Below are 25,315 nucleotides of genomic sequence, written 5' to 3'. Positions count from 1 at the left end.
GAGCTCCCTTTGGGGTGTGTTGAGTTTGAAGTACCTGAGTTACATGTGGATATATTTGATTCTAAATTAGGGTTGAAGGCTCCTTAAGAGATTTGGGAAGCAACCGCCTAAAAGCCCCTTAGCAAGGTTGTAGCTGAAGTCAGGAAGGGTGTGAGGTCTCTACTCCTTGGGGAGGTATGCAGCCATTTCCATAAATGTGTGTGGAATAGCATTGCATTATCTTTGTCCATAAACTAAACTTTGTCCCTAAACTCCCACAGCCCAGAGTCGGAAGGTTCAGGTATGTGATGAATAAGTGATTTTCATCTTTACTGTGCACCATTAAGCGTTCATGCACATCTCCAGCATCTGCATTCAGGCTTCCCCTTTCCAGGGCCATACCTGATTTTTAAATATTATTGTCTCATGGAAGGTTCTTCTCCCCTTGACTGTGTCAGCTGTCCCTCTCCCTCTGGACCTGCCATTGGCTTTTTGAAGTAGCCGGCTCTCATAGAATATTCCAGATGGGGACCTCATGGCTTAGTACAAGGTCAGAGGTTCTTTCTCTTGGGTTGGCAATCCCTTCCTGATGAGGACAGGCTGGCCCTTCTGCACCGAGGTTGTGAAGGAATAGCTTCTGCTGCCTCCAGAACTCTTCCAGGCTTGCATCTGATAGCTCAAAAGTATGGAGTCTGGTTTGAGTTTTTTCAAGAACTTTCCTTGACGAATGATGTAAGTAAGATCCTCAAATCAAAAACTACAAATCCTGCAAAAAGAACTTTACCAGCTTCAAGCGTTTCACACTGCTATTTTCATATTTGCATTTCCTTTCACCTCCCAGAAAGGAAGGGGAAATTGAGATCTCTGACAGTTAAATGGAAAGATGAGAGGAGTGGAAGGGAATCACAATGACAGCGCAGTCCCTGCGCTGCACGCCTCACGGATGTCATTTATGCTAATGACAACTCTAGAACTATTTTCTGTATTTTATGAACTAAGACATGGAGGCTCAGAGATGTTGAAGACCTCACCTACCGACTTAGATTTAAGCATTCCAGGGAAAAAAAGGAGAACAATGAACTCATCCAACTCATTGACATAGCCAGGAATGTGCCGAGTTGAGGTTCCAGCCCAGTTCTGTCTTATTCTAATGTTTGTGCCCCATCCCCTCCATCAAGCTGCCTTCTGGAGGGGCGGAAGTGGAGTGGCAGAATCAGAGGCCAAGTGAAATCGTTTTTCAGGTGACAGAGAGTGGCAGGCAGTGCGGCTCTTCACGCGAGCAAATTGGATGCCAGTTCTGAGCTGAGGCTCTATGGGTACGCTAGCCTCCTGTATCCACTGCTGAAGGAGCCATGGTCAGATACGTAGGTAGAAAATACCAAAATTGAAGACATGATGAGGCATTACCACCTGACTATCCACCATCCTGATACAATGGGTATCCTACAGTTTCACCAAACCCACATAATTATATCTTCCAATAAGAAAGCAGGTGCTGACAGTAGGCACGTGAGCGGTTATTATCTTTTTGCCTCCCAGGAATGCTTTCTGCACTTTATTATTTAACAGTAAGAACGTTTAGGAGTGGCGCTTTGTAGATAAGTTGCTCGGTTAGGTTGACAAAAGCTGATACACAAATGCTAGGAGATTAAAGAAGAGATTCGGTCATCATAATCCCTTCTGCCTTCCCGTGACTTGACAGTAAAATCTCAGGCTTTTGGACTAACTTTGGGGAAGGTTTTGACAAATTAATGACAAAATCTGTAATTTTATAATTTCTTGAAAGAGGTATGTTTTTAAATTTTCAAATACCTAGACTTGGGCACACAAAGTGTTGCCAAGTGGCAGCTCTGTTTAGCAAATAGTGACCACATCAAAACAGCAGGCTCAGCCTGGTGTGCTGTTCCTGCACCCATGGCCGTTACATCGCTTTGGTGTCAAATGCATGTTTTTAAAATCTTGAACACTGTTTTCTCTTAGTTAGATAAACAAAGTCCTTGATGGCTATTTATAACTATTCGTTCGTGAGTCTCCCCTAAGCTCTACAAAGCAGTTAGAACATAAAGGGGATGTTTTGCAGGTTGGCTGTGGAGTCAAGACCATCTGTTTTGATCAGTCTATCTCCCCCACCCAAGCCCCTACTTGAAGTTCTGAATTCGTATTTCTCAGATTGTTGTCCGAAGCTGTGCGGCCAGCTGCTGTAGATTTCATCCGTGGGGAACAGCTACTGAGCCTCCTCCTTTCTGTGTAGGAGCCTGGCCTTGAGAATTCACCAATGGGCCTATTTTACTCTGTTTTCTAGCTCGTTCATCCAAGGGCTCAAGGCACCACTGAAAGCCTTCATATCACAGAGAGCCAGCGTTTGAGGGGCATTTGGTTTCAACTTGCTTGTGTGTGAACATTGATATTTATAATCATGCTAATCTCTAAGGCACTCAAATCACATTAAGAGCTTTAGCTGAGGCTGCCAAGGAAATGAGCACGTATCCACATGGCTGGGAAGGATGAGAAATTGGGTTGGGCCTACAGAAATGGAATTAGGCTCCAACGTTCATTTCAGTGATCTTTTCCATGAGATTTTGTTTGCAGAGCCATGCAGCCAGGCGTTCCTCATGCACACGTGTCCCCTCCCCCTCAAGCTTGTGCTCTCTTGGTCACTCTCACCCTGGCCCCTCACTCACTACCGGCCACCTTGCCTGCATGAACTGTGCACCCTGTTCCATCTTTCTGGGAACCCTGCTCAAGGCCCATGTGTCTGTGCCATCTCCTCTGCCACCTAGGGCCTTGCTTCTTGTGTCACTCCCTCTTGGCTTCCCACAGAAACTGGACTCCAACTAGAGCGAGAGGACTGGCGATTGTCTCTTGAGGCCACCCCAGAATTGAGGTCGTGCTAGTCACAGAGCTGATGCCTAGTAAATAATGCAGGACAGACGGTTAGTCTGGCAGGGGGTGGCTTGGTGTGGTGGGAGGGGATGAGCCACGGGGGGAAGTAGCTTAGGGTCACTACAGACACCGTCACTGTGGGGAAGGGAATTTTGGTGGAAAGTCTGAACAGGTTAATTTGACCCGTCTCTTAGGCTAATTTACAGAAAAAGCACAAGAAGGGGGAAAATTCCCTTTGAGCAATGAGAGAGGTGAAAGCGAAGCAGGGAATGTCCCTTATTGCTTTACAGAAGAGGAAACCCAGATGACTTCTCAAGTAGTTTATTGAAGCTACCATGAGAGCTCTGTGTAGTCAGGATGAAAGAGGCCCGTTTGCCTTCTCGGTGGACATATGGCGTAGGACTCTTTGAAGAGTGTTGCCTGTCAGATTGGAAGAATATGACAGGAGTCGCCCAGTGGAGGTTGGAGAATTCATCTCCATTCTCGCAGTCTGGATAACTCCTTCCTAAGCAGTAAATGTTATGCCAGATTCCAACATTCCTAGAACGTTTACTGCCAGAAGTTCTCCAAAACATTGTTCACTAAGCTTCAGCGTTTTTAGGACTCCCCATCTAAATCTACCTCTTTATCCCTACATGGAGACTGTTGGTGTATTAGCCTGAAACAGCTCACTAGAAGGCTGAGCAGAGTCTGGTTCTAGAATTTGTGCCAGGCTGTGGGAGTTCAGGAAGGGCTCAGGAATGATAGTTTCACAGCACAGGGAGACTATGCCTTGAGAGAAGATAGATGGGAGCAAAGACAAATGCTAAGAGAGAGTGGGAGGATGGCAAATTAAGAGGGATAAAGGAAGGGAAAAAAGAGCAGATATACACAGCAATAAAAGAAGAAAAATCATCACAATGTGCAATGGACAGAAAAGTGACTTTTCTGTTTTTCTTTGGGCCCTCCTAGACCCACCACTATGGCTAGAAGGTGGGAGCGGAGGGCTTTCTGTGGAATCCACTCTTGAAAAGGAGAGAAAGAACCCTTAGGAATCTTTCTTCCAGCTCTCCACGTCTTCCATTTTCAGGCTGACTCAAGCAAAGTGGGGAAAAATCACATCTGGACAAAGGAAACTTATTTCCTCAAATCTAAAAGACTTATGTCAGGAGAACCCTTACTGTAGCGAGCCACAGCGTTAAACACTGAATTTGATTCCAACCAATAATTAGATAAAGGGTTAGAAATCAATATTATGTGTGCCGTCTCCTTCCTTCCTCACTGCTAACCCTCGGCCAGGCCGCTATAATAACAGTGTTATTTTTCATGCCTGAAAGGAAAATCAGAGACTCCATCAAGAAAAGTCTTTTAAAGGAAGGCTGTGTTATTGCAGTATTATTTGGACTCTCCCTCTGAATATATGAATGATTCCAATTTCTCTTAATATGGGTTGAGGGTGCTGAATTAAATCGCGCTGGGTTAGAGAAGCAACTTAGAAACAAGTCAAAGGCCCCTAATGTCAGCCAACATTTATGTTATAAATGAGCTTGATCTGTTTTCCTCATAATTTTTACTTTTTCGAAGAGACAGAGATGTTATAAATAAGCAAGTCATGGCTGTATTCAACTTGGGACATCTTGGCTCTTTGCAAGCGCGTTTAGCTGGGAGTCGTAACTTCGTTCAGGGGCGCCGTGTGAGAGAGTGGAAGGGCGAGATGCTTTATGTCAGGATTCTGGGTCCAAGTCCTGGTTCTGCCATCAGTTAACTATGTGTCCTTGGAACACTTACCTATTCTTGGTCATCTGTAAAGTGAGGGTGACAAGAGTCATGATTTATCTATGGCTTGTTGGGAGGATCAAACCAGTTGATAGATATGGAAGAATTTTATCAACTGCAGTGTGCCCCGTGAATATTCGTTTCCTTTTTTTCCTAAATAAATTTAGTTATTTTATTTTATTTATTTTTGGCTGCGTTGGGTCTTCGTTGCTGTGCACGGGCTTCTTCCAGTTGCGGCGATCAGGGGGCTACTCTTTGTTGTGGTGCACGGGCTTCCCATTGCAGTGGCTTCTCCTTGCAGAGCACGGGCTCTAGGCGCACGGGCTGTAGAGTGCAGGCTCAGTAGTTGCGGCACATGGGCTCAGTTGCTCCACGTCGTGTGGGATCCCCCCAGACCGGGGCTCGAACCCGTGTCCCCTGCATTGGCAGGTGGATTCTTAACCACTGCGCCACCAGGAAAGCCCTCATTTCCATTTGTAATAGGTACCGTTATATTAATGGGAAAGAGACAGTTATAGTTTCATCCTCAATATACATTTGCTCCTTATTTAATAACACTTTTTGTGTCCTACTGTGTTTCAGCCAGCAAACCAGAGACCAGGAGGATCCCTTTGCCACCTCCTAGAATCACACTGCAATGGTGTGAGGTTTACTCCTTATCCAGTGCCAAATGAAAATTTTTGGCCTTTAAAAATAAAGAGAAAAGGCCAAGAGCCAGAAAGATTAAGGATTAAGTTAATTTTTAAAATAACAAATCTTTCTGCATATTCTCTTCTCCTTTATATGGTGCTGATAATTTTTAAAATTAGATTTTCCTTTGGGCATTTCATACTAAAAATGATGAAGCTCCCTGTCCCTTGTAATTGCATTTCTTTTGATTTTCTCTTATTATGACTTGCATATCACTGACAATTTTCCCCTGGAATGTTAAAAGTATACATCATCCAGCTAAAAGGAAAAAATACTGTCTTAATAAAAATGGAAAAGACAGAGAAAGTGGAGATTCCTCTCTTTTGGTTCCAAATAAGACAAAGTCTTCATTCCTTATTCTTCACACATGCCAAGGTTGATGTCATGGAACCAAACCAGTTTTGAGTTATCTGAAATGAAAAAAAAAAAGCAGTTCAACAATCTTCTGGATTGAGAAACAAATTTTCTACAGCCTGATAACCCAAAAATGACTTGAAGGCATTTTCTCTGTAACTTCTTGGGTCGGGGGTGGAGGGTCGGAAGACATTCTGGGAAAGACTTAAGGGGGAGAATTTCAGTTCAAGGGATGCTCTGGGAGATCCAAGAAGTGCTGGAGGGGCCACAAAGGAATAACATGGTAACCTTGAGTACCACAGGGATCTATAATACACAGAAGAGGGATGAAAAAAGCCCGTATGATTCCTTTGGTTGATGTATTAACATATCCTTGAAAGTTACCACTAATGAATGTTATTTATGAGTGATAAGCAGGATACATCCAGGGAAGGTGTCTGTTAGTTTTTCACAAAATCATCTTCGCGTTATTGAAATACGGCTTTCATTCCATTTGAACTGTAGTCCTAAATCGCTGTTGTGTGGAGCCCTAAGCAGGGATGCATAGTGGGACCTTTAGGAACCCTGCCGGGAGTCTCATTCCTGGTGCCTTGAAGGTCTGGGTGCTTGTTTCTGTTGATGCCTAGAAGAGCAGGCACATTCCTAGCTTCCCTGTTAGGGCTGTGGCTTCCAGTTTCTTCCACTGTAACCAGCTGTAGGATTCAGGCCTCCGTTGCACCCAGAATAGATGGAATGGCAACTCTGGGACTTTTCATGAGAGCCAAGAAGGCCCTAGTGGACTGTTTCTCCCAGTCTGCCAATTATGTAACCCCTTTCCTCCCTGCTTTTGAGGCACAAACACAAAACGGAGTCCCTGAACCTACAAGTTATGAACTTTAGGACCCAAAAGGGCCTTCAGAGGACAGGTGGGGGCTTTCTCTTCCTGTCACAAAGGAGGCCCTTGAAACCTGGAGAGGTGACTCCCTTGGTGGCAAGGAGGAGGGCCTGAGCCTGGGGTAGCTGACACTCAGACCCCATAGCTTGCCCACTGTGTGGGTTGTCATGACAACAAGGATGGTGTGATGGGCTTCTGAGCCAAGGAACAGCTCTGCTCAGACTCTTGTCTTTGAAAGGGTGTGCTCCCTTGTCCAACATTAAAACTTGGAATTTCTTACTTTCTTACCAAAGGCCTTGTGGACTTGATGGCAGTGAAATTATATATTTTTAACTGACATGGTTGATGTAAAACATTATACTCATAAAACATTATACTTGTTGCAGGTGTACAGCAGTGATTATGTATATATTGCAAAATGAATATGTATATATTGCAAAATGATCACCATGATGTCTATTAACAATTCATCCATCACCACACATAGTTATAACTTTTTTCTAGTGATGAGAACTTTTAAGATCTACTCTTTTAGCAACTTTCAAATATACTATACAGTATTATTAACTATAGTCACCATGCTGTACGTTACATCCCAGGACTTAGTTTATATCTGGAAGTTTGTATAAAAGGTCTTGTAGACATGATGGCAGTGACATTATAATTTTTAACATTTAAAATGGCCCTAAGGGCTTCCCTGGTGGCGCAGTGGTTAAGAATCCGCCTGCCAATGCAGGGGACACAGGTTTGAGCCCTGGTCCGGGAAGATCCCACATGCCGCGGAGCAACTAAGCCCGTGCACCACAACTACTCAGCCTGCGCTCTAGAGCCCACAAGCCACAACTACTGAGCCCGGGTGCCACAACTACTGAAGCCCACACACCTAGAGCCTGTGCTCCGCAACAAGAGAAGCCACCCAATGAGAAGCCCCCGCTCGCGCCGCAACTAGAGAAAAGCCCGCGTGCAGCAACAAAGACCCAACGCGGCCAAAAATAAATAAATACAAATAAATAAGTTTAAATAAAATAAAATAAAATAAAATGGCCCTTAATAAAATGACCTTTTCCAAGTGATGTACCAAGTAGTGAAACTTACCTAATCGAATCTGTAAGTCAACCATGAACTTATGCCTGGGGGTCAGATATCCTTGAAAAACCCTCCAGGTGTGAGTGCAATAACCTTAATATTTTTTTTTCCAGTTTTGGGGGTTGTTTTAATAGGTGAGGATTACCTCAAAAGGCATTTAAGTGATGTTTCAGGTTCAAACGGAAATGAAAAGCACGTAAAATGGTAAGACAAGAATTTCAAGAATTTGACAGAGGTGAAAACTCACAAAGAAAATATGCAATTAGACGTTTTCGTTCTGCCCACTTATCCTACTCAAATCCCTCTCCAGTTGCCCTACCACTACCCCGCCGGCATTTAACCCTGCAGGGGTTAACAGATTCCAGCCCGGATCTCAGGCCCGGCCTCCTATCCAGCTGCCGTGGTCGGAGGGCAACAAAGATGCCTCGCCTGACCCTGCACCATCTCCTGCAAGCTTCAGACCCATTGGTGCCCATGACCAGGGTCGTTCCACCAGGTCATTCCATGGAAGGTCCCCATGCAGCCCTTCCCGTGGCTGCAGAGACCTCACCAAATAGCCCACGTGCAGCCCTCTACACATCCGAGAGGGTGGGGACTCACCGTCTCCCAGGAAACTCGGAGCAGTCGTGTCCCAGAGAAGGGCAGACCAGGAACCAAAACACTGGAACTAAGAAATGAACCTCAGCCGATAAAACGCAAGACGAGGAGGGAACAGCAAAGCCACACAAAAGACCAAGGCAAAGGAGAAAAACAGAAAGGGGACTTTGGGGGAAAGGGCTCTGGGATGGAAGGGTGGTGTCCTGCCTGGGTTGGTGGAGTCAGGCAGCCAGGTGGTGAGGCTCCGAGGACGGGCTCAGGCCCAGCATCTCTAGCGCCCGTCCCTTGCGCCCCACTGGTGGGAAGTCAGGTCCTGTGTGCTCGGGGGCTGAGCTCAGAGCCACCGCATATACAAGCAACTCTTCCTCCACTTGCCCATCTTTACCTTGGTGTGTTAGAGGCCTTGCCCTGAACATATGCTCTCTCAGCTGCAACTCCTGAAACGTTTTTTTTTTTTTTTTAAAAAAGCCATTCTGACTAAGTTTGGCCTGACTGTGGCGATCACAAACTCACCTCGCAAACTTCCAGCTTTCCAGAAACAAACCGAACATGAAAGGATTAAATACCCAGCGAGCAGGTGGGTTTTGTAAAAAGCTCTGTGGGGAGGTTCCTAGGGATTTAAAGGCCTCTGGCTTTGTTAAGTTCTGAACGATGTCCAAGTTGGAGTCAGCAGAGAAACTGTTAGTGGTCGTGAGATGGAGTGGGTGATGCCTGGATCACACAAGAGCTCTGGGGCAGGGTCTGGACCACATGGCTGGCTCTCCTTGCCTCTCTCCCCGCCCGAGACCGGGGTCAGGGGGGCGCTGCTGGGGACACTTTGATTCGGCAGGAACCCTTGAGCAGAACCCTTGGAAGGGTCGAAATCCACTCCCCACCATGGAGGCTCTGGAGTCTCCTATCTTAACATCCTAAATAGGCTTCTAGCTGGATTTGTTTTTGTGACGCAAGGAAACGTTCTCCTTCACCTTCCAGATGTCCCGGTGAAGCAGCCCCATACGTAGGAGGGCTTTTCCCGAACACTGTGGAAGGAGTTTCTCCTTTGGGGTTCACATCTCTGTCTACACGTCATTTTTAAATACTCTTGAGGTGACGTGTGCAGGAGCGGCCCCCAAGGCCAAACCACACAGTGAGGGATTCCAGAAAGCTGCACACGTTCCTGGGGGATCCAGACTGCAGAGCAGCTGGGCTGGTGGGGGGCTTGGGACCTGCGTGTGCTCCCTGATCACGGGGGCTTCTTCCCTCCGCTCGGCCGCACCTGCACACACAAGCCTATCCGCCGCGGTGTGGCCCCGACCCTGACCTGAATCCCTTGCCCTGAAACACCAGCACCTCTTTTCTCCCCTTATGCAAGTCCTTCAGGCTGGGCTTCTAACTTTGTCCCCTCCAGCCCATCTTAAAGGCCGTTGACGGGTTTATCGAGCCTTCCCTGCCGCCCTTCAGGACCTTCTGTGTAACCTGTCTGACTTACTGCTTGTCTCCTCAACGCCTGGACCTCCTACTTCTTTTCTGTCTCCAACAGGAGAAGCAAAGTGAGTTGAAAAAGCTCATAACCAGGAGTTGCACAGCTCGCACTGCAGCTGTGTGACCTTGGGCAAGTCGTGTAACCTCTCTGACCCCAGTCTCTTCTGTGTAATATCGTTTATGAGAGCCACCTCATGGGGGTTGGCACACGGTTAGTTCTCTCTCCTCTTCCCGGAAGTAGACACTAAAGAAGTACTTGGATAAGTGGTTTGACTGTGGATGGATTGCTTGCTTCCGATGCGTCCGAAGGAGAGATCAAAGTGAGAGGAACCAGGGCCGTACTCGTGAAAAAGCCCCACGTGGTGCCACCAAGAGCCGCCCCAAGTGTGTGACCGTGCGCCGAATTCATTGTGAAAAGCATGTTGCGCGTGGATCCAAGGTTCATGCACTTGGCCAAGGGGTTCCCTCGGTGGAAATAACAATTTGTTAGGACTAAAGTCCCACCTGAAGCCTTCGCCAGCCCAGACTTGAACTTCTCCTTATGACCTTAGGGGTGAGCAGTGTTTCCAGTGGGACACTGCCATCTCGGAGTCATCCCACTGGGAGAGTGTTTGGTGAGTCCTTGATTTGAGGCGCTGTACCGGGTTGGAGGAATGCATTGTCACACAGGCGCCGCGGTGCCCCGCGTTTTCCCTGGGCGCTGAGTGCTGGGCATGGAGCAGCTGCCAGCTGCATGCCTGCATCGTGGAGATCAGCTGCAGCTGCCCCGCGCTGAGGCACCAGCGACAGGAGAAGCTGTGAGGCCTGGCACGTGAACGGGGCACTGGCCGCTGACCTGCCGGGGCCACCTGGGGGTCCTGGGCTGGCCCCTCGCCAAGGAGGAGTCCAGGGCGTGGTTCGGAGCCCATCCTAGGTCCAGCCAGCAGATGCCCAAGCGCCTCTGTGGGGGGGTCCCACAGGCTCCGCGTGGCCAGCTGCACGTGTGTCTGAGCACGTGACGGGAGTGCCGGTGGCCTTGGAAGTGGAGCTCCAGGGGCGTGGCCTCCCCCTCTCAGGGCCCACTGCCAACGACACTGACAGGCCTGTTCAGGGCGCACACGTCATGTTGCTACCTTGCTGGTGTCCACAGCAGGCTTGCTTCACTGTGAGGGGCGTCCTTGTGTGGAGTCAGTAGTCCCCCGGAGGCTGCGCTGAGGGAAGATCCGGGGTTGCTTGCAGGATCTCTGTCTCTGTCTCTGGCTCTCTGTCTCTCCCTGTAAGTCTGTGTCTGTCTCTGTCTCCATCTCCCTCTCTCTGTAACTCTGTCTCTGTCTTGTGGTCTCTGTGACTGTCTCTGTGTGTGTCTCCGTCTCTGTCTCTGTCTTTCTCTGTGTATATGTCAGTCTCCTTCTCTGTTTCTGTCTCCTTCTGTTTGTCTCTCCTCCCTGTCTCTCCCTATAAGTGTCCCTCTCTCTGTGTTTGTATATAAGGCCCTGAGTCGTTCTGGCAACAGACAGCACACACTGTCAGATGTCCTTCACCGTGAGCATCTATTTAGACGAGTGGCTGCACCAGCATATCTGGATCCCTGTAATGAGCCAGAATCCAGAACCACAGCGCTGACCTTGACCGGGTTTGTACGTCTCAGCAATAACAGCTGCTGCCGTGAACGGAGACTTTGCGTCTTCCTTGTGATGGGGAGGTCTGCTGTCTTCCCTGGACGCAGGAAGGCTGTCTGATGCGGAAGGAAGAGGGCTGTCAGAGAGCCAGGCAGTGCACCTTGAAATGCATCTGTTTTTATTCCCATTGAGTCTTTCCAGGTGAACGGAACTCAGTCATAGACTACAAAGTGAAAGCAGATTTTTCGTGCACACCCATATGGAGCCGACTGAGCAAGTTCTCCGCCATGCCCACCCCTCTCCCCAGGTGTGGAGGGCAGGCTCGCTGTTCTCTTACTGAGAGGTGGACGGATCCGTGGTGTGCGGGAGAGGCTTCTCTCAACGGGCCGCTTGGGGATCCCCTTGTCATTCTCACCATCACACAATGACTCACGGGGCTGCAGAACTGGGGAGCTGGGAACAAGGGTACGGCTTATTATATCCCGAGGTGCTTTGCAGCAGGATGCTAGCTAGCATCCTGGGAGGTTTAAGGAGAGCTGGTGACTCACTTGCTGCAGACTGAGACGAGGGACGGGCAGCGGGCTGGGGGCAGATGAGGTCCTGGACAGACATCTAAGCCTGTCATCAAGGCAACGGCCAGTGTGGTGTGGAGCTTCCAAAAAAGATGCCCGTGCTGACTTTCTAACCAGTCCTGAAAGCAAGCGTCAGAGCAGGCACAGCTGGAGGCTGGCGGAGCCCCGTTCAGGATGGCACCCTCCCAACTCACTCTGCGTTGCTCTTTTCACTGTGACGCACCCCCTTCAGGTCTGAGGCCACTTTCAGCAAGTTCCTATTAGGAAATGCAGGTTCTTTGTACTTTGCACCACCACCACCCTCCGTCAACACTTGCTGATTTAAACAAGTGAGGATCAGACATCCGGCCCTCGACTCTGGTCCTCCACGACTGATAAATGAAGGACCCTCTTTCACCCCCTGTCCCCCAGCAGCAGTGTCCTGATGACAGCATTTAGGCCAAGCTGCAGAACTCAGCAAGCATCTGCTTTCAGTCCCCATTTTTGGTATATGAATTAACTCTTGCAGTGTGGCAGGGAGAGGGGTAGGTGCCTTGGCCACGCCCTGCGTTCAGACCACGTGGCAGGCACAGCCCAGACAGTGACCTCCGGGGAGCGCCGGTGCTAACCTGCTGCCAAGTGCGCGGGGATGAAGTTCATGCTCACATACAGGTAGGCCTGGACACTGGCGAGGCGGCCACACCTGTGAGCAAGGCTTACGGAACAAGCGACCTCTTCTGTCCAATTCTGCACGGCACAAAAACAGTTTAGTGCCCTTCCGCATGTAGTTGTAAGAAATATAATTTTTTAAGAATAACTGATGTACCTTAAAATTCAGTTCAAAGTGGTTGACTTACTGGTTTTGGGTTTTTCTATTCATAAGGTTGTACAATCATCACTGTTCCCTAATTCCAGAACTTTTTTATCATTCTGGAATAAAAAAGTCCTGTACACGTTAGCAGTCACTCTCCAGTCTTCTCTCTCCCCAGCCCCAGGCAACCACAAATCTAGTCCTGTCACTATGGATTTGTCTATTTTGGACATTTCATAGAAATAGCATCACTACAATATGGGACCATTTATGCCTGGTTTCTTTCACTCAGCGTAATGTTTTCAAGGTTCACCCATGTTGTAGCTTGTATCAATGCTTCATTCCTTTCTGTGGCTGAATAATATTCCATGGTACGGATGGTACTACCCTTTGTTGATTTGTTCATCAGCTGATAGACATTTGGGTCATTTCCACTTTGGGCTATTATGAATAATACCGATGTGAATATTTGTGTACAAGTTTTTGTGTGAACATGTATTTTCAGTTACCTTGGGCATATATCTAGGAGTGGAATTGCTGAGTCATGGGATAACCGGTCAACTCTTTGAGGAACCACCACCGTTTTCCACAGAGGCTGCACGGTTTTCTGTTCCCACCAGCAACGTGCGCAGTCTCCAATTTCTCTTCCTCCTCGTCAGCATTGGTTATTGTCCACTTTTTACTTTAAAGCCATGCCTAGTGGGTGTGAAGTGATATCTCGTTGTGGTTTTCATTTGCATTTCCCTAATGATGGATGAATGTCTTTTCTTGAGCTTATTGGCCATTTGTATGTCTTCTTCGGTGAAATATCTATCCAAATCTTTGCCCATTCTTTAATTAGGCTACTTGTCTTTGTATTGTTGAGTTGTAATAATTACACTTTTTTTGCTCAATGTACTTTTGTCCTAACGAAACATCATAAGGTGATATTTCCCCCCAAACAGTAAAAACAGCATAAGCCCAAAGCAAGAAGAGGTCAAGCGCCAGAAAAGGCAGGGCACTCTAGCCAAAAGAAGGTAGTGGAATGAGGAAGGTCAGGAAGAAAAATGAAGTAACTTTGTTTTAAAGCCAAAACACTGAGAGGCGGTTTCCTGTGGCCTCTGTGCCTGTGAGGTCCTGTGGAAGGCACCCTTCAAAGGAGGACAGCACACTTGGTCTCCCCGCTCCTCCCCAGCGCCCTGCAGGGTATACGCACCTACACACACAAAGTGCTTTGAACGTTGTTTAGAGAACTCTCAAACTCACGAAAGCTGCTGTGAATGCGTGAGGATATCGAGGAGCAATTCTGACAAGGCAGGCCTGCTGTGTCTTATTTAGCTCTAAGACTCCTCAGCACCTTATAAAAAAATGTTTGGTTCCCGAATGCATCAGCAAGTCAAGATGAGGTTTCGAGGTCTCGTATAGACATGGCTTTAGTCTCGTTTTGGTTTATTATCCGAACCTGATGAACCAAATGACCCAATCATTTACCATCGTTTTTAGCACATTTTGCTATAGATGCATTACTTTTCCCAATTCTACAGACATCTTTTGAAGCTCTGGACCGGTCTCGCCTCCTGGCAGGAGGGACCTAAGCCCACAGGTGGCCAAGCCCCCACTCCCTGCAGTATTTGCATGGCTAGTGCAGCCGGGAATTTGCCACCGTACTTCTCTCTAGTTAGCAGTGTACCCCAGCCCCAGGGCGATTAGACCAGCAGGTGGACAGGGCCAGCGGCCTTTGACCTGGCCCTGTGGCTGCAGGGTCCCCAGAGCAACAGACCCCTTTGCAGATTCATTTCAAACTGTGCCCTGCTCTAGAAGGGAAGGAACCCTTGGGGTTCTCGTTTTTTCTGCCCTCCCTCGATCCTGAGGGCCCCTGCCTGATTTGCATCCTCAGCTCAATTTGCATCACAAAATACACCCAAACTTCCCTGGACCCGCTGTGGTAGGCAGGCAAGTTGTGTTTTTTTGTTTTGTTTGGGTTTTTCATCTCCTGCCATTTCTCTAGCAGGTTTCTGGTTACATCCAGATGACACTTAGATTAGGTTTCATTTTATGTCCTTGGCCTATGATTCAACTAGCCCCTCCCCCTGGGCCAGAGTCCCTCCAAGATCAAGCCCCATTCAGTGGAGGGGGCTCGGGGGGCAGCCCCTGCAGTCCTTGTGGAAGGATCATCCTGTTTCTCACGCTCACTGGGCACCTCGATCTGCAGGCCAGGCAGCTGCGCGTCCTCCAGTTATATGCTCTGGGGTTGTCGGGGTTTTTTTTCCTCCTTCCTTTTCCCCCAAACCCGGAATCAATATTTTGGGAGTAAAGGGGATGGGGAGGACGGAGGAAGAGCCCCAGGGGACAGAAGTCTGCAGCCGCCCAAAGCAGCTCTGTTCTCCAGACGGAGCCCTCCAGACTCATTCAGCACCAAGTGGCTGCAGAGGAAACCCTGCCGGGCCAATGATAAGGGGGAAATGGAGTCACTTCCTTACCAGCTGCTTTATTCAGGTAGAAACAGTCCTCACTTCCTCGCGTGTGCTGTGCTGGCCACCGCTCCCAGCAGCCTGGCCGCCTGCTTCCCCTTTTGATCTCAGCCACGGTGGGTGTCGGAGCATCACTGCCTCCGGGCTTTGGAGAGAGCCCTCCTCTCTGCTGTGTGTGTGCCTCCGTCTCTCCTGGGGCTTGTATGTCACTTGGCTCTGGGCACTGGAAAACCATAGATCGTGTTTACTGGGAATGAGTCTCAGACCCCTTAGTAGAATCCGAGACTAGTGACCACCGGCGGTCTTTATGTTCCCGTGAAGGTCCAGGATCGACTTGGGGCTGCTGATCAGCTCCCGTGTCTTGTACAACGGGCACCAATGCTGCCCCTCGTCGTGCCCAGGATTACTGTTCTTTTTCACCTCCAGGCAGCATTTTCAGTCTTCATAACGCAGCTGGAATCTCCCTGACAGTGGGATAAATGGTCCAGTGAGTTTGGAAAATGCCCGACAGCTTATCCCTCCCTTGGAGACTCACAGGGCATACGTGTGGGATGATATTCAAAATAGTTAACGACCGATATGGCACAGACACTGACCAGTCAGATCCAACGCTGACCGTTATGAGCCGTCTGAGCATCAGTTCCTCACAGGAAGACACTAGAGGCTGCTACTGCAAAAAAAAAGGCAGTGGCTTTTGTTTAAGCCCATCATTTATTTGTCCTTTGAACATGCTCCTTTTAAAAAATATCGTCTCTTAAGATACATTTGGAAAACCTGTTCTCTAGTAAAAGAAATCATTGTATTTCAGTTCCACAAACATTTGCTGAGTGCCAAATATGTGACAGACACATGTTCCAGGGATCCAAAGATAAATAAAACATGGTCCCTGCACCTCCAGGTGCTAATCATTGAATGGGGGAAGACAGACATGTACACAGGGACTAGCTGAGGATTATTCAACTCAACCCACGGGCTTGGAGAAAGTTGCCTGCAAAACATGACTGCACTGAATTCCTGAATGAACTAAAATGAACTTACACGTGACAGAGCTGAGCAGGAAACTAGGTTGGGCAGAGCATTGGGAGCCTTGGATGTCATGTTAAAGAATCTGGAGGTAAGCACGGAAGTGACAGATTTGATTCTGAATAGATCACTCTGCCTGCAGTAGCGAGAGGAGACTGAAGGGTGGGGCATTAGACTAAAGGCAGAGAGGTCAGATGGGAAATCCTAGCAGTAATCCTGGGGAGAGAAACAGTTCGGTGGTGAAATCCGTGGTACATACACTGCCCTGCGGAATCCCCTTGCCTTTACCACTTCAGAGCTCTCTAGCTTGACCTCCAACTACAGGAGATACAGCATCTGGATCTCTTGCCCCAGGGGCTTTCTCTGGCCTCTAGAGCCCACTTTACCTGTGCATGTGACTGGCCAGAAGTGCTGGGATATTGATACCTCCATAGGAGCAACTCTCAGCCAATGAATGGAAGGAGGTGGTGTATAAATACCCCAGCTCCCTAGCCGCTTACTGGAATAACGAAATGTGCGTGTTCTGCACTGATCCCCAGATTTCCCAGCAGGATTCAGTTCCAGTTGCCAGCAGCAGTAACTTGCTTGGCAAGGTAGCTCATGGCCACTTTCCCTTTTCTGTCTCACTTCCCCACTCTCCTGCTAGTGTTTCGTGGGATCACCTCCCACAAAAACTGCTTACACTCCAGTCTTTTTCTTAGGGTCTGCTTCTGGGGGAACCCAACCTAAGACTGGGATTACCTGTGAATGACTAGATGGGGGAGAAGAGGAAACATCTATCTAGAAGACTCTCAAGGTGTGGGTTTCCTTGACAGCACGGACACTGTAAAGGTGAGAAGAGAGGCCGGCTTGCTGGAGGGGCTTTGATGACTCCAGTCTGGACAGGCTGTATTGTAACTTCTGGTGGGTCATCTAAGAAGACGATTGGAATAGGAATCTGGCTGTCAGAGGAGCAAGTGGAGCTGGATCTAAAGGTTTCAGAGACATCATCATGGGGAGGTGTTTAAGACCATGAGAGTGAAGATTAGCCGAAGAGAGAGAAGACCGTCCAGGCTGCTCAGGAAGCATCAAGTACCCATCAGGGCAGACAGAAGAGTAGGTGCCCATGAAGAGATGGAGAAGAAATTCTCCAGGAAGCAAAGGTTTACAGTGATCTCAGCATCCAGGGTGTCAAAATGTTCCGTCAGGTATGCTCTGAAAAGTATTCAGTGGATTTAGCCACATGGAGGGTATTGGTCGTCTCGGGAGAGTGGTTTCAGAAGCGCAGTGGAGGACTTCCCCGGTGGCGCAGTCATTAAGAATCGCCTGCCAATGCAGGGAACACAGGTTCAAGCCCTGGTCCAGGAAGATCCCACATGCTGCAGAGCAGCTAAGCCCGTGCACCACAACTACTGAGCCTGTGCTCTAGAGCCCACGAGCACAACTGCTGAAGCCTGCGCATCTAGAGCCCGTGCTCCGCAACAAGAGAAGCCACCGCGATGAGAAGCCTGCGCACCGCAACAAAAGAGTAGCCCCCACTCGCCGCTGCTAGAGAAAGCCCGCGTGCAGCAATGAAGACCCAACGCAGCCAAAACAAAAAATCAATTAATTAATTTAAAAAAAAAAAAGAAAAGAAAAGTGCAGTGAAGGAAGCGGCCAGGCTGAATGGATTAAAATGTGGTGTGGTGGAAAAGCAGCTGATGAGAGTAGGTTAGTGGTTTGTCTTGGGGGGAAAGAAGAGAAAAGCTAATGTTTAGGGTGGAACCCAGCATCAGCGTGGACATTCTGAGGAAATCTGAATGTTTATATGCCAAGGAAATAAGAGACAGAAGGTGGATGAGGTTGACATTGTAGTTGGGAGCTGGGACAATTGATGGAGGAAGGTTCCAGAAGCAACAGGGGACAGTGGAATAAGGGAGCAGGGTGTGAGGACAGATAGAGATGTGAGTTAGTGGGTGCTCCCAGATAGGAACCTGGGGTGATTCTCACCCAATGGCCCGATTTTCTCAGAGAAGAAAGGTGACATCAGCTGTTAGACAGTGAGGGGACACATGAGAACAGTGGTGGCTGTTTGGAATAGTCAGGGAAAGGAGCAGAGACAAGCTCTGACCCAGGGTGAGGGAGCGCTCGGTGCTTTCTAGAACTCACTGAGTCTGGAGACCATGAAGTTACAGCAGCCCCCATCTGCCTGGCCAGACGACTTTCTTCAGCAACGCCTGGAAGGCCAGAGGTGACTGGGGGGCAGGATGGGGTCAAGGTTGGATGGGAGGCGCAGGGTGAGGGAGGCAGCGGGGAGGGAAGCAGGGAGACGGAGCCAAGTGCCTGCCAGGGTCCTCAGCCACTGAGCACAGGAGGCCGGGGATGCGGACGCAGCCTCCAGTCCTCCTCCGCCTCATAGCAGCTTATTAGTACACACTGTGAATAACTTACTTTCCCGGTCTACATTTCATTTGCCTCATTTATATAAAGGGCGTTATCATTACTAGGTATTACCACACAAGTGCAGGAGATCCGAACTTACTTGGAGGTAACTGCCCACTCAGTTTTGAGTTAGTATATTTTGCCTTTTCCATTTTCTTTCTTTTTTATAAATTTATTTATTTATTTTTGGCTGCATTGGGTCTTCGTTGCTGCGCGCAGGCTTTCTCTAGCTGCGGCGAGCGGGGGCTGCTCTTGTTGCGGTGCACGGGCTTCTCATTGTGGTGGCTTCTCTTGTTGCCGAGCATGGGCTCTAGGCGCACGGACTTCAGTAGTTGTGGCACGCGGGCTCAGTAGTTGTGGCTCATGGGCTTAGTTGCTCCACAGCATGTGGGATCTTCCCGGACCAGGGCTCAAACCCGTGTCCCCTGCATTGGCAGGCAGATTCTTAACCACTGCGCCACCAGGGAAGTACACTGTCTTTTCTATGTTCTAACCCTTGCCCTCAGGTTGTCATGAGGGAGGTGATCCCCATGGAGGCAAAATGATAAAGCCATGACAAATAGAAAATATCGAAGGCATTTGATAGCAGTGTTCAGTTTCCTGTTAGCACCAGCTGATTTTCTTTTTGTTCTGCCGACAGGACCTTCTGCTCTGTGCAGGGTAGAAAATGGCAGCACGCCTCCATTTAGTTTAGTTCACTGTGCACACAGAGGCATCCCCTCTCTAGACTGGAAGCTCTTTGAGGGCAGGATGACTTCCCCCCCTTAGGGTCTCCCATGATGATATAATGTATCCACAGAAGTCAGCTCAAAGATTGTGGAACGTAGCTGAAGTTCTGATTTGTCTATAGCCAACCAAGACCACATGAAGTTTCCCCACAGTGCAAGGAGCAGTGAGAGCCAGCATGGAGCCAGGGGCCTGGACTTGCAGACGTTGGTTTCGTTGTTACCTGTTTCACTCACTGTTATGTTGGGAACATCTCTCCTTGCCAATAAATATAGGGTATAATTTTTAGTGACCGACCCATATTCCATTATCATATTTTCAGATATTTTTGTTGTTTTCAGGCTTTATTAATTTTTTTTTTTTTTTTTTTTTTTGCGGTACGCGGGCCTCTCACTGTTGTGGCCTCTCCCGTTGCGGAGCACAGGCTCCGGACACGCAGGCTTAGCAGCCATGGCTCACGGGCCCCATGTGGGATCTTCCCGGACCGGGGCACGAACCCGTGTCCCCTGCATCGGCAGGCGGACTCTCAACCACTGCGCCACCAGGGAAGCCCAGGTTTTATTAATTTTTTCAAGATAAATAACTAGAAGTAGAATTACTAACAAAACGACAATATTTTTAAAGCTTTCGCTACGCATTGCCAAATATGAAAGGTCTCTCCACTTACCTGTACCTGGGAGTCTATCAGTTGTGTAAGAGTATCTGGGGCTCCCACCCCCATCCCTACCCCATCCTTTTCAGCAGAACTCAGTATTCTTTTTCAGTTTTTGCCAATCTGATTCGTTTTTAAATCTTGTTTTGTTTGGAATCAGGTTTAAACGAAACTTTTTGAAGGATTCTGAAGGGGAAAGAAAAATTTTGGAGGGTGGGCTGCCTTGAGGGACCTGTATGTGTGTGTCTGTGTTGGGGAGGGGAGAGAGAAATAGAGGAAGAGGGGAAAGGAAGGGAGGGAGGGAGGGAGGGAGAGGGAGAAGGGGGTGAGAGTGGTCCCAATGCAGGAGGGATGATACTATTACCGCCTCCCCCCAACTTTCCCTGGCTTAGGAGTCTTGAGTCTGGTCTGTTCCCATCCGTCCGTCCCGTCCACATCTCCCTGGCTTAGTTCCAACCCTGCAGCCAGGGTCCAGGGTTGGGATGTTGGCCGCCCTGCCCCACTGATGCCAGCCCTGGGTGGAACTCAGACTCAGACCATCTGTGGCCTCTGAATTTGTAGTTTGTGGGGAAGCTGTCTGCAAAAGAGCACGCAGAGCTGGGGTACTGCCTGCCTTCTCTATGACGTGAGAGGCCAACAGGAGAAAGGACCCTTCCCTGGGGACTTGCCGTGCCCATCCCTGAGGTCAGGCAGAGCCCTTGCCAGTCCTGACATGAGCAAGGGCTGCCGTGCCTTCTGAATATATAGGCTGGGATTTTGTCCGAATCACATGACGACGGCCCAGGTTTTCTTTTTCCCTCTTTGTTGCTTTTAATACATAAAATGAGCATGTGTTTATTTAAAACAGCTTTCAAACTTAAACAAATAATGACAGACTGTTCAAACAGACTTCGGAAATCACCCTAATCAGGATGTTTGAAAAAGCAAGAAGACTCTCCATGAAAGTAGCTTTAGGATCTTCAGTCCTGAAACAACAGGGTCTGCTCTGCACTTTAGAATCACAGATGGGCAAACCATAGGAGCCAGATTCCATCTCAGGGGGTTTAAAGAACGCCCCTCAGCCCTACAACCTGACTTAATAATTTACGAGGAAGTAGAGTTGGGCGTGTGTTATCACCAGAACACATGACAGGTACGTTTGAATTCACAGTTTCTATAGAAATCACCAAGCATCTTCAGAACCAAGAGCTGACACTTTAGAGGGAGCTAGTAAATTGTTTCTGGAAATGAGCAGGCTCGGTAGACCACCTGGAGGAAAGGGCAGTCCTAGGAGGGATGTAGCAGGTTAGCGAGAAGACAGGCCAGAGAACAAGGTACTGTTTCCACTAGTTCACACTCTGGGCCACATTTACAAATGGCCTCAGTCACCTACGGTTATCTTCACAACAACCAATTTTATGGGTGAAATAAATGAAGCTCGGGGTTGGGTAATTTGTTCAAGGTCATAAGCAATAAAATGTCAAAGCTGGGATTTCACCCAGACCCTCTCCCCCGAGTTCAGAGCTAATTCCCAGATCCCTGGGGCTGCGTCATCATCTCTGTGCTCATTCTTTGGGTTAAGAGATGCTTCTTTAGCTCATTCCACTTTGGAAATGATTTTTTTCTTTATAGTGCACATCAGAAATGGGCCATGAGGTCCGTTAGAAGCATAGTTATTACTGTGAGGGGCTGGGGCTTGGGAGAGGGAATTATTCTGGCCCCAGAGAGTTGGGGGTGTTTGGAGAGGCGTTTCTTCTCCTGCTGGTACTGTGCACCAGACAAAGCAGCCTGAGTTCGTCGCTGCTTCCTCCACTTTCCCAGGACGGCTCCTGGTCTGGAAAGGTCAGATGGCCTAGGCCTTAGCCTGTTTCATATTCTGCCACAGAAAACTCCACTGATAACTAAAGGGATGCTGGGTCCAACCACTGACCCTCTCAACATCAAGCCGAATTGCATACTGCCCAGTGTTTTTCTCTGAGGAATCTGCGGTGCCCTTTGGCTGGGCTCTTGCGGGTTCCAGCCTGCCCATTCCTCAGGGAGAACAGCACGGAGGGGAAGGCTGTTAGACGTTTGCTGTTGTGTCTGTGGGATCCTGGGATGCACTTTGCAAGAGGCAGTTTCTCTAAATAGGTCCTGACCCCTTTCTGCCCCATTTAGCCCACTTACATGTAGGGAAAGTAGGAGGTGTCTTGACAAACAGCCGTGAGTGTTAGCTCAGCTTTGCGCTAAGGGCACTAAGCACATATTTCATTTATGTCTATTGCCTTGCTTGCTAAGCCTCAAACTTTGAAAATGTTAACAATAGATTAAGAAAGAAGAAAACCCTTGCGCCCTCTCCTGGTAAAAGTTAATCCAGTACATCTGAAGGTATACCTCACTCACTTATGGGGTGCAGTTATTTGTCTAGACTAAGTAATCTTGTACTAATTCGACCAAAGCTATTGACACACTAGATGGACCACTGGGTCTTCCTTGGGCTGTGATTACAGAGTTTCTTCTGAACCTTTCTTCGCAGGGCTCCTCAGCCTCAGCACTGTTGGCGCTTTGGGGTGGATAATTCTTTGTGGTAAGGGCTGTCTGGTGCCTTGTGGATACTGGGATACTGAACAGCATCCCTGGCTTCTACCCATTAGATGCCAACAGCACGCCCATCCCAGACCATGACTACCAAAAATGTTTCTAGGCATTGCCAAATGTCCCCTGGGGGACAAGACCACCGCAGTGAGACCCACTGCCCTAAACTCATGTCTGCCTTTTTTTTTTTTCTTTTTTGGCCACACCTTGCATCTTGCAGGATCTTAGTTCCCCGACCAGGGATTGAACCCACGCCCTCGGCAGTGAAAGTGCCAGGTCCTACCCACTGGACCGCCAGGGAATTCCCTCTTGTTTGCCTTTTGTAAAAGGTGCCACTGGTCACAGGGCAACCAGTGAGAGAGTGAGGATGGCTCCACACAAACCTTTCATGACTGTGGGGGGCAATTCTGATGATTGGTCAACTGAGTTCACCTCTGGGAATTTGTCTAAAAATATCCAAGCAAGAATTTATGTATAAAGCTGTATCATAATGTTGTTTATGAGAGCAGAAGTTTAAAACAACCCAAATAAAGAATTGGTTAAATAAAGTACAGCATAGATATAGATACAGAAACATATATGGTGGAATACTATGCAGTCATGAAAAATAATTATGCAAGTTCATATTCAATAACATGGGAATTTTCCCTAACTATGCCTTAAACTCTTGAGACTACTGCAAGATGTCCAGAGGTTTTTGTATACAGAAGGAATAATTTCAAGAAGGCAGAGTAAGCATCTAGGTGAAGTATTAGGCCAAACACAGAATTCAAACCAATGTGTGACTTCAGAAAACTTCACTCTTTAATTGAACAAACATTTCTCAAACACCTACATGTATCAAGACCACACATAGCACTGGGGAGACAAAGATGATACCTGGTCCTTCTACTGCAATACTTGCCCCAAACAGACAAAAACACGGTAAACATCATCAGACCCTCCTCCACACAGTGACGCTGGACGTCTCCGTATGTTACCGTCTCCCATAGTGAAATCGTGTGCTCTAATTCCAGGTTTGGGGGCCTAACCGGAGCTACATCTTGTTTTCCTCTTCATGCCTGATTAATCACACCAAGGGAACAACATTTCATTTACTGCTTTATATATTCAGATATATTTAGAGTTGTCCAAATACTCATTGGGTCCAAACATGGAATCTAATCCTCCCCAACAAATCTAAGAAATGAGCACTCAGTGGTCTCAGCTTTTTTCCTACAGCACAAGAACAAAGAAAATGAATCCATAAGATGGGTATGAAGAATAAATAAAATAATGCATGTCAGGCATTTGTTACAAGTGCCTGGCACAGAGCAAGCACTCAATAAAGGAGTAGTTGGTTTTTTTAAAAAATTATTTTTACGAATGGTCATGCTAGCTACAATTGCAAAGCCTCCTGTATTTCTAACTGCCTTTGCTGTTTTATCTTTTCCCTTAGCACCTACCCCTCTCTAATACACTATATGAAACACGTAGTTTTGTTTACTGTCTCTCCTACTCCACTGGGTCAAAGCTTTTGCGCTTTTAGCCTGTTTCATTCACTGCTGTATCTCTACGGTGTCTGGTACACAAGTAGGGTCTCAAAAAATATTTCCTGAATGAAAGTGAAAAGAGTGGGTCTGAAATCATTGCCCCCGAAGTGCGTGTGACCTTCTCCCCTCACCCTCCTGAAGGGGCCCAGGCACTTCAGATGCCTCCCTCCCTGTCATCTGGCATTCCGTCCGTCCCTGCCGCTCTAATATGCTTTTTCTTTCCTCCCCTTCCCACTGCAGGATGCCTTTGTGGAGCTGTATGGTCCCAGCATGCGGCCTCTGTTTGATTTCTCCTGGCTGTCTCTGAAGGCACTGCTCAGTCTGGCCCTGGTGGGAGCTTGCATCACCCTGGGTGCCTATCTGGGCCATAAGTGAAGTCCACAGGCCTGCCACAAACACATATGCAAAAGGTTCACTAAAGCAGTAGAAATAATATGCATTGTCACTGATGTACCATGAAGCGAAGCTGTGGTCTCTTCAAAACAAAAACAAACCACCACCAACAACGAAAAAACAGCTTTCAGGCTCAACGTCGAATCAGCTACTTACTGCCAAAGGGAAATACAATTTATTTTTTACATTATTAAGAAAAATAAGATTTATTTATTTAAGACAGTCCCATTGAACATTGTCTTTGGAAACCCTACCACTAATTACTAAGCCCCACCTGGATGGCTCCACCTGGTCTCCTGTGCCTATAAACATGGATTTCTGTTCCATGTTGTTGGCCCAACTGACTCACCATCTGAAAAGCAAACAAATTGACAAAGGACTTGACTGTTCCAGAAGCCGGGTTTCTGGCTGCTGGAGGTTAGGGAGAAGGTGTTCGCTTTGCCTTTTTTTTTTTTTTTTTGCCCTGGAGGCTGTGTTCTTAATAGAGGGAAGGTCCTTGGAGGGGAGACCATTCTTCCCTGGCCTGAAGAACAGGCACTTTGCATATGGTACACACCCGGTTGGAAGAAAACCATCGGGAACTTCAGATGGACTTGGTATTTGCCAAGATCTCCACCCCGAAGGACAGTGATTGGAAAAATGCCCTTAAACCATAGGAAAGTATTTTTTTAAGCTACCAATTGTGCCGAGAAGCATTTTAGCAATTTATACAATATCATCCAGTACCTTAAGCCCTGACATGTATATTCATATATTTTGGATACGCTCCCCCTCCAAATACTGGCTCTGTCTGTGTATGAAACAGAATCCTCTGGAATGCGAGGAAGTGAACGTTTCGGTGACTTCTTCGGCATCAGGAAGCATCAGGCCGCCACAAGTGCCTGCTTTTCCGCAAGAGGCCGCGGTGTGCTCTGCCTTGCCCCAGCTCGGAGACCTCGTCCTGGAAC

General features: G+C 48.0%; 1 protein-coding gene across 1 annotated transcript in view; it reads left to right on the top strand.

Moving 5' to 3' along the window:
- BCL2 (BCL2 apoptosis regulator) overlaps window positions 1-24,350 on the top strand; it is a gene marked incomplete at both ends in the record, with an annotated part of 179,201 nt that extends 154,851 nt beyond the window's left edge. The window contains one exon of the mRNA XM_079717573.1: window positions 24,216-24,350. Coding sequence (XP_079573699.1) covers window positions 24,216-24,350 — 135 coding nt within the window. The remainder of the gene's footprint in view (window positions 1-24,215) is intronic.
- Between the last annotated feature and the right edge of the window lie 965 nt (window positions 24,351-25,315).

Source organism: Hyperoodon ampullatus, assembly GCF_949752795.1.
Source record: "Hyperoodon ampullatus genome assembly, chromosome: 13".
NCBI lineage: Eukaryota > Metazoa > Chordata > Mammalia > Artiodactyla > Ziphiidae > Hyperoodon > Hyperoodon ampullatus.
Note: the sequence above shows the minus strand (reverse complement) of the source record. Positions and strands in the feature narration are given on the sequence as shown.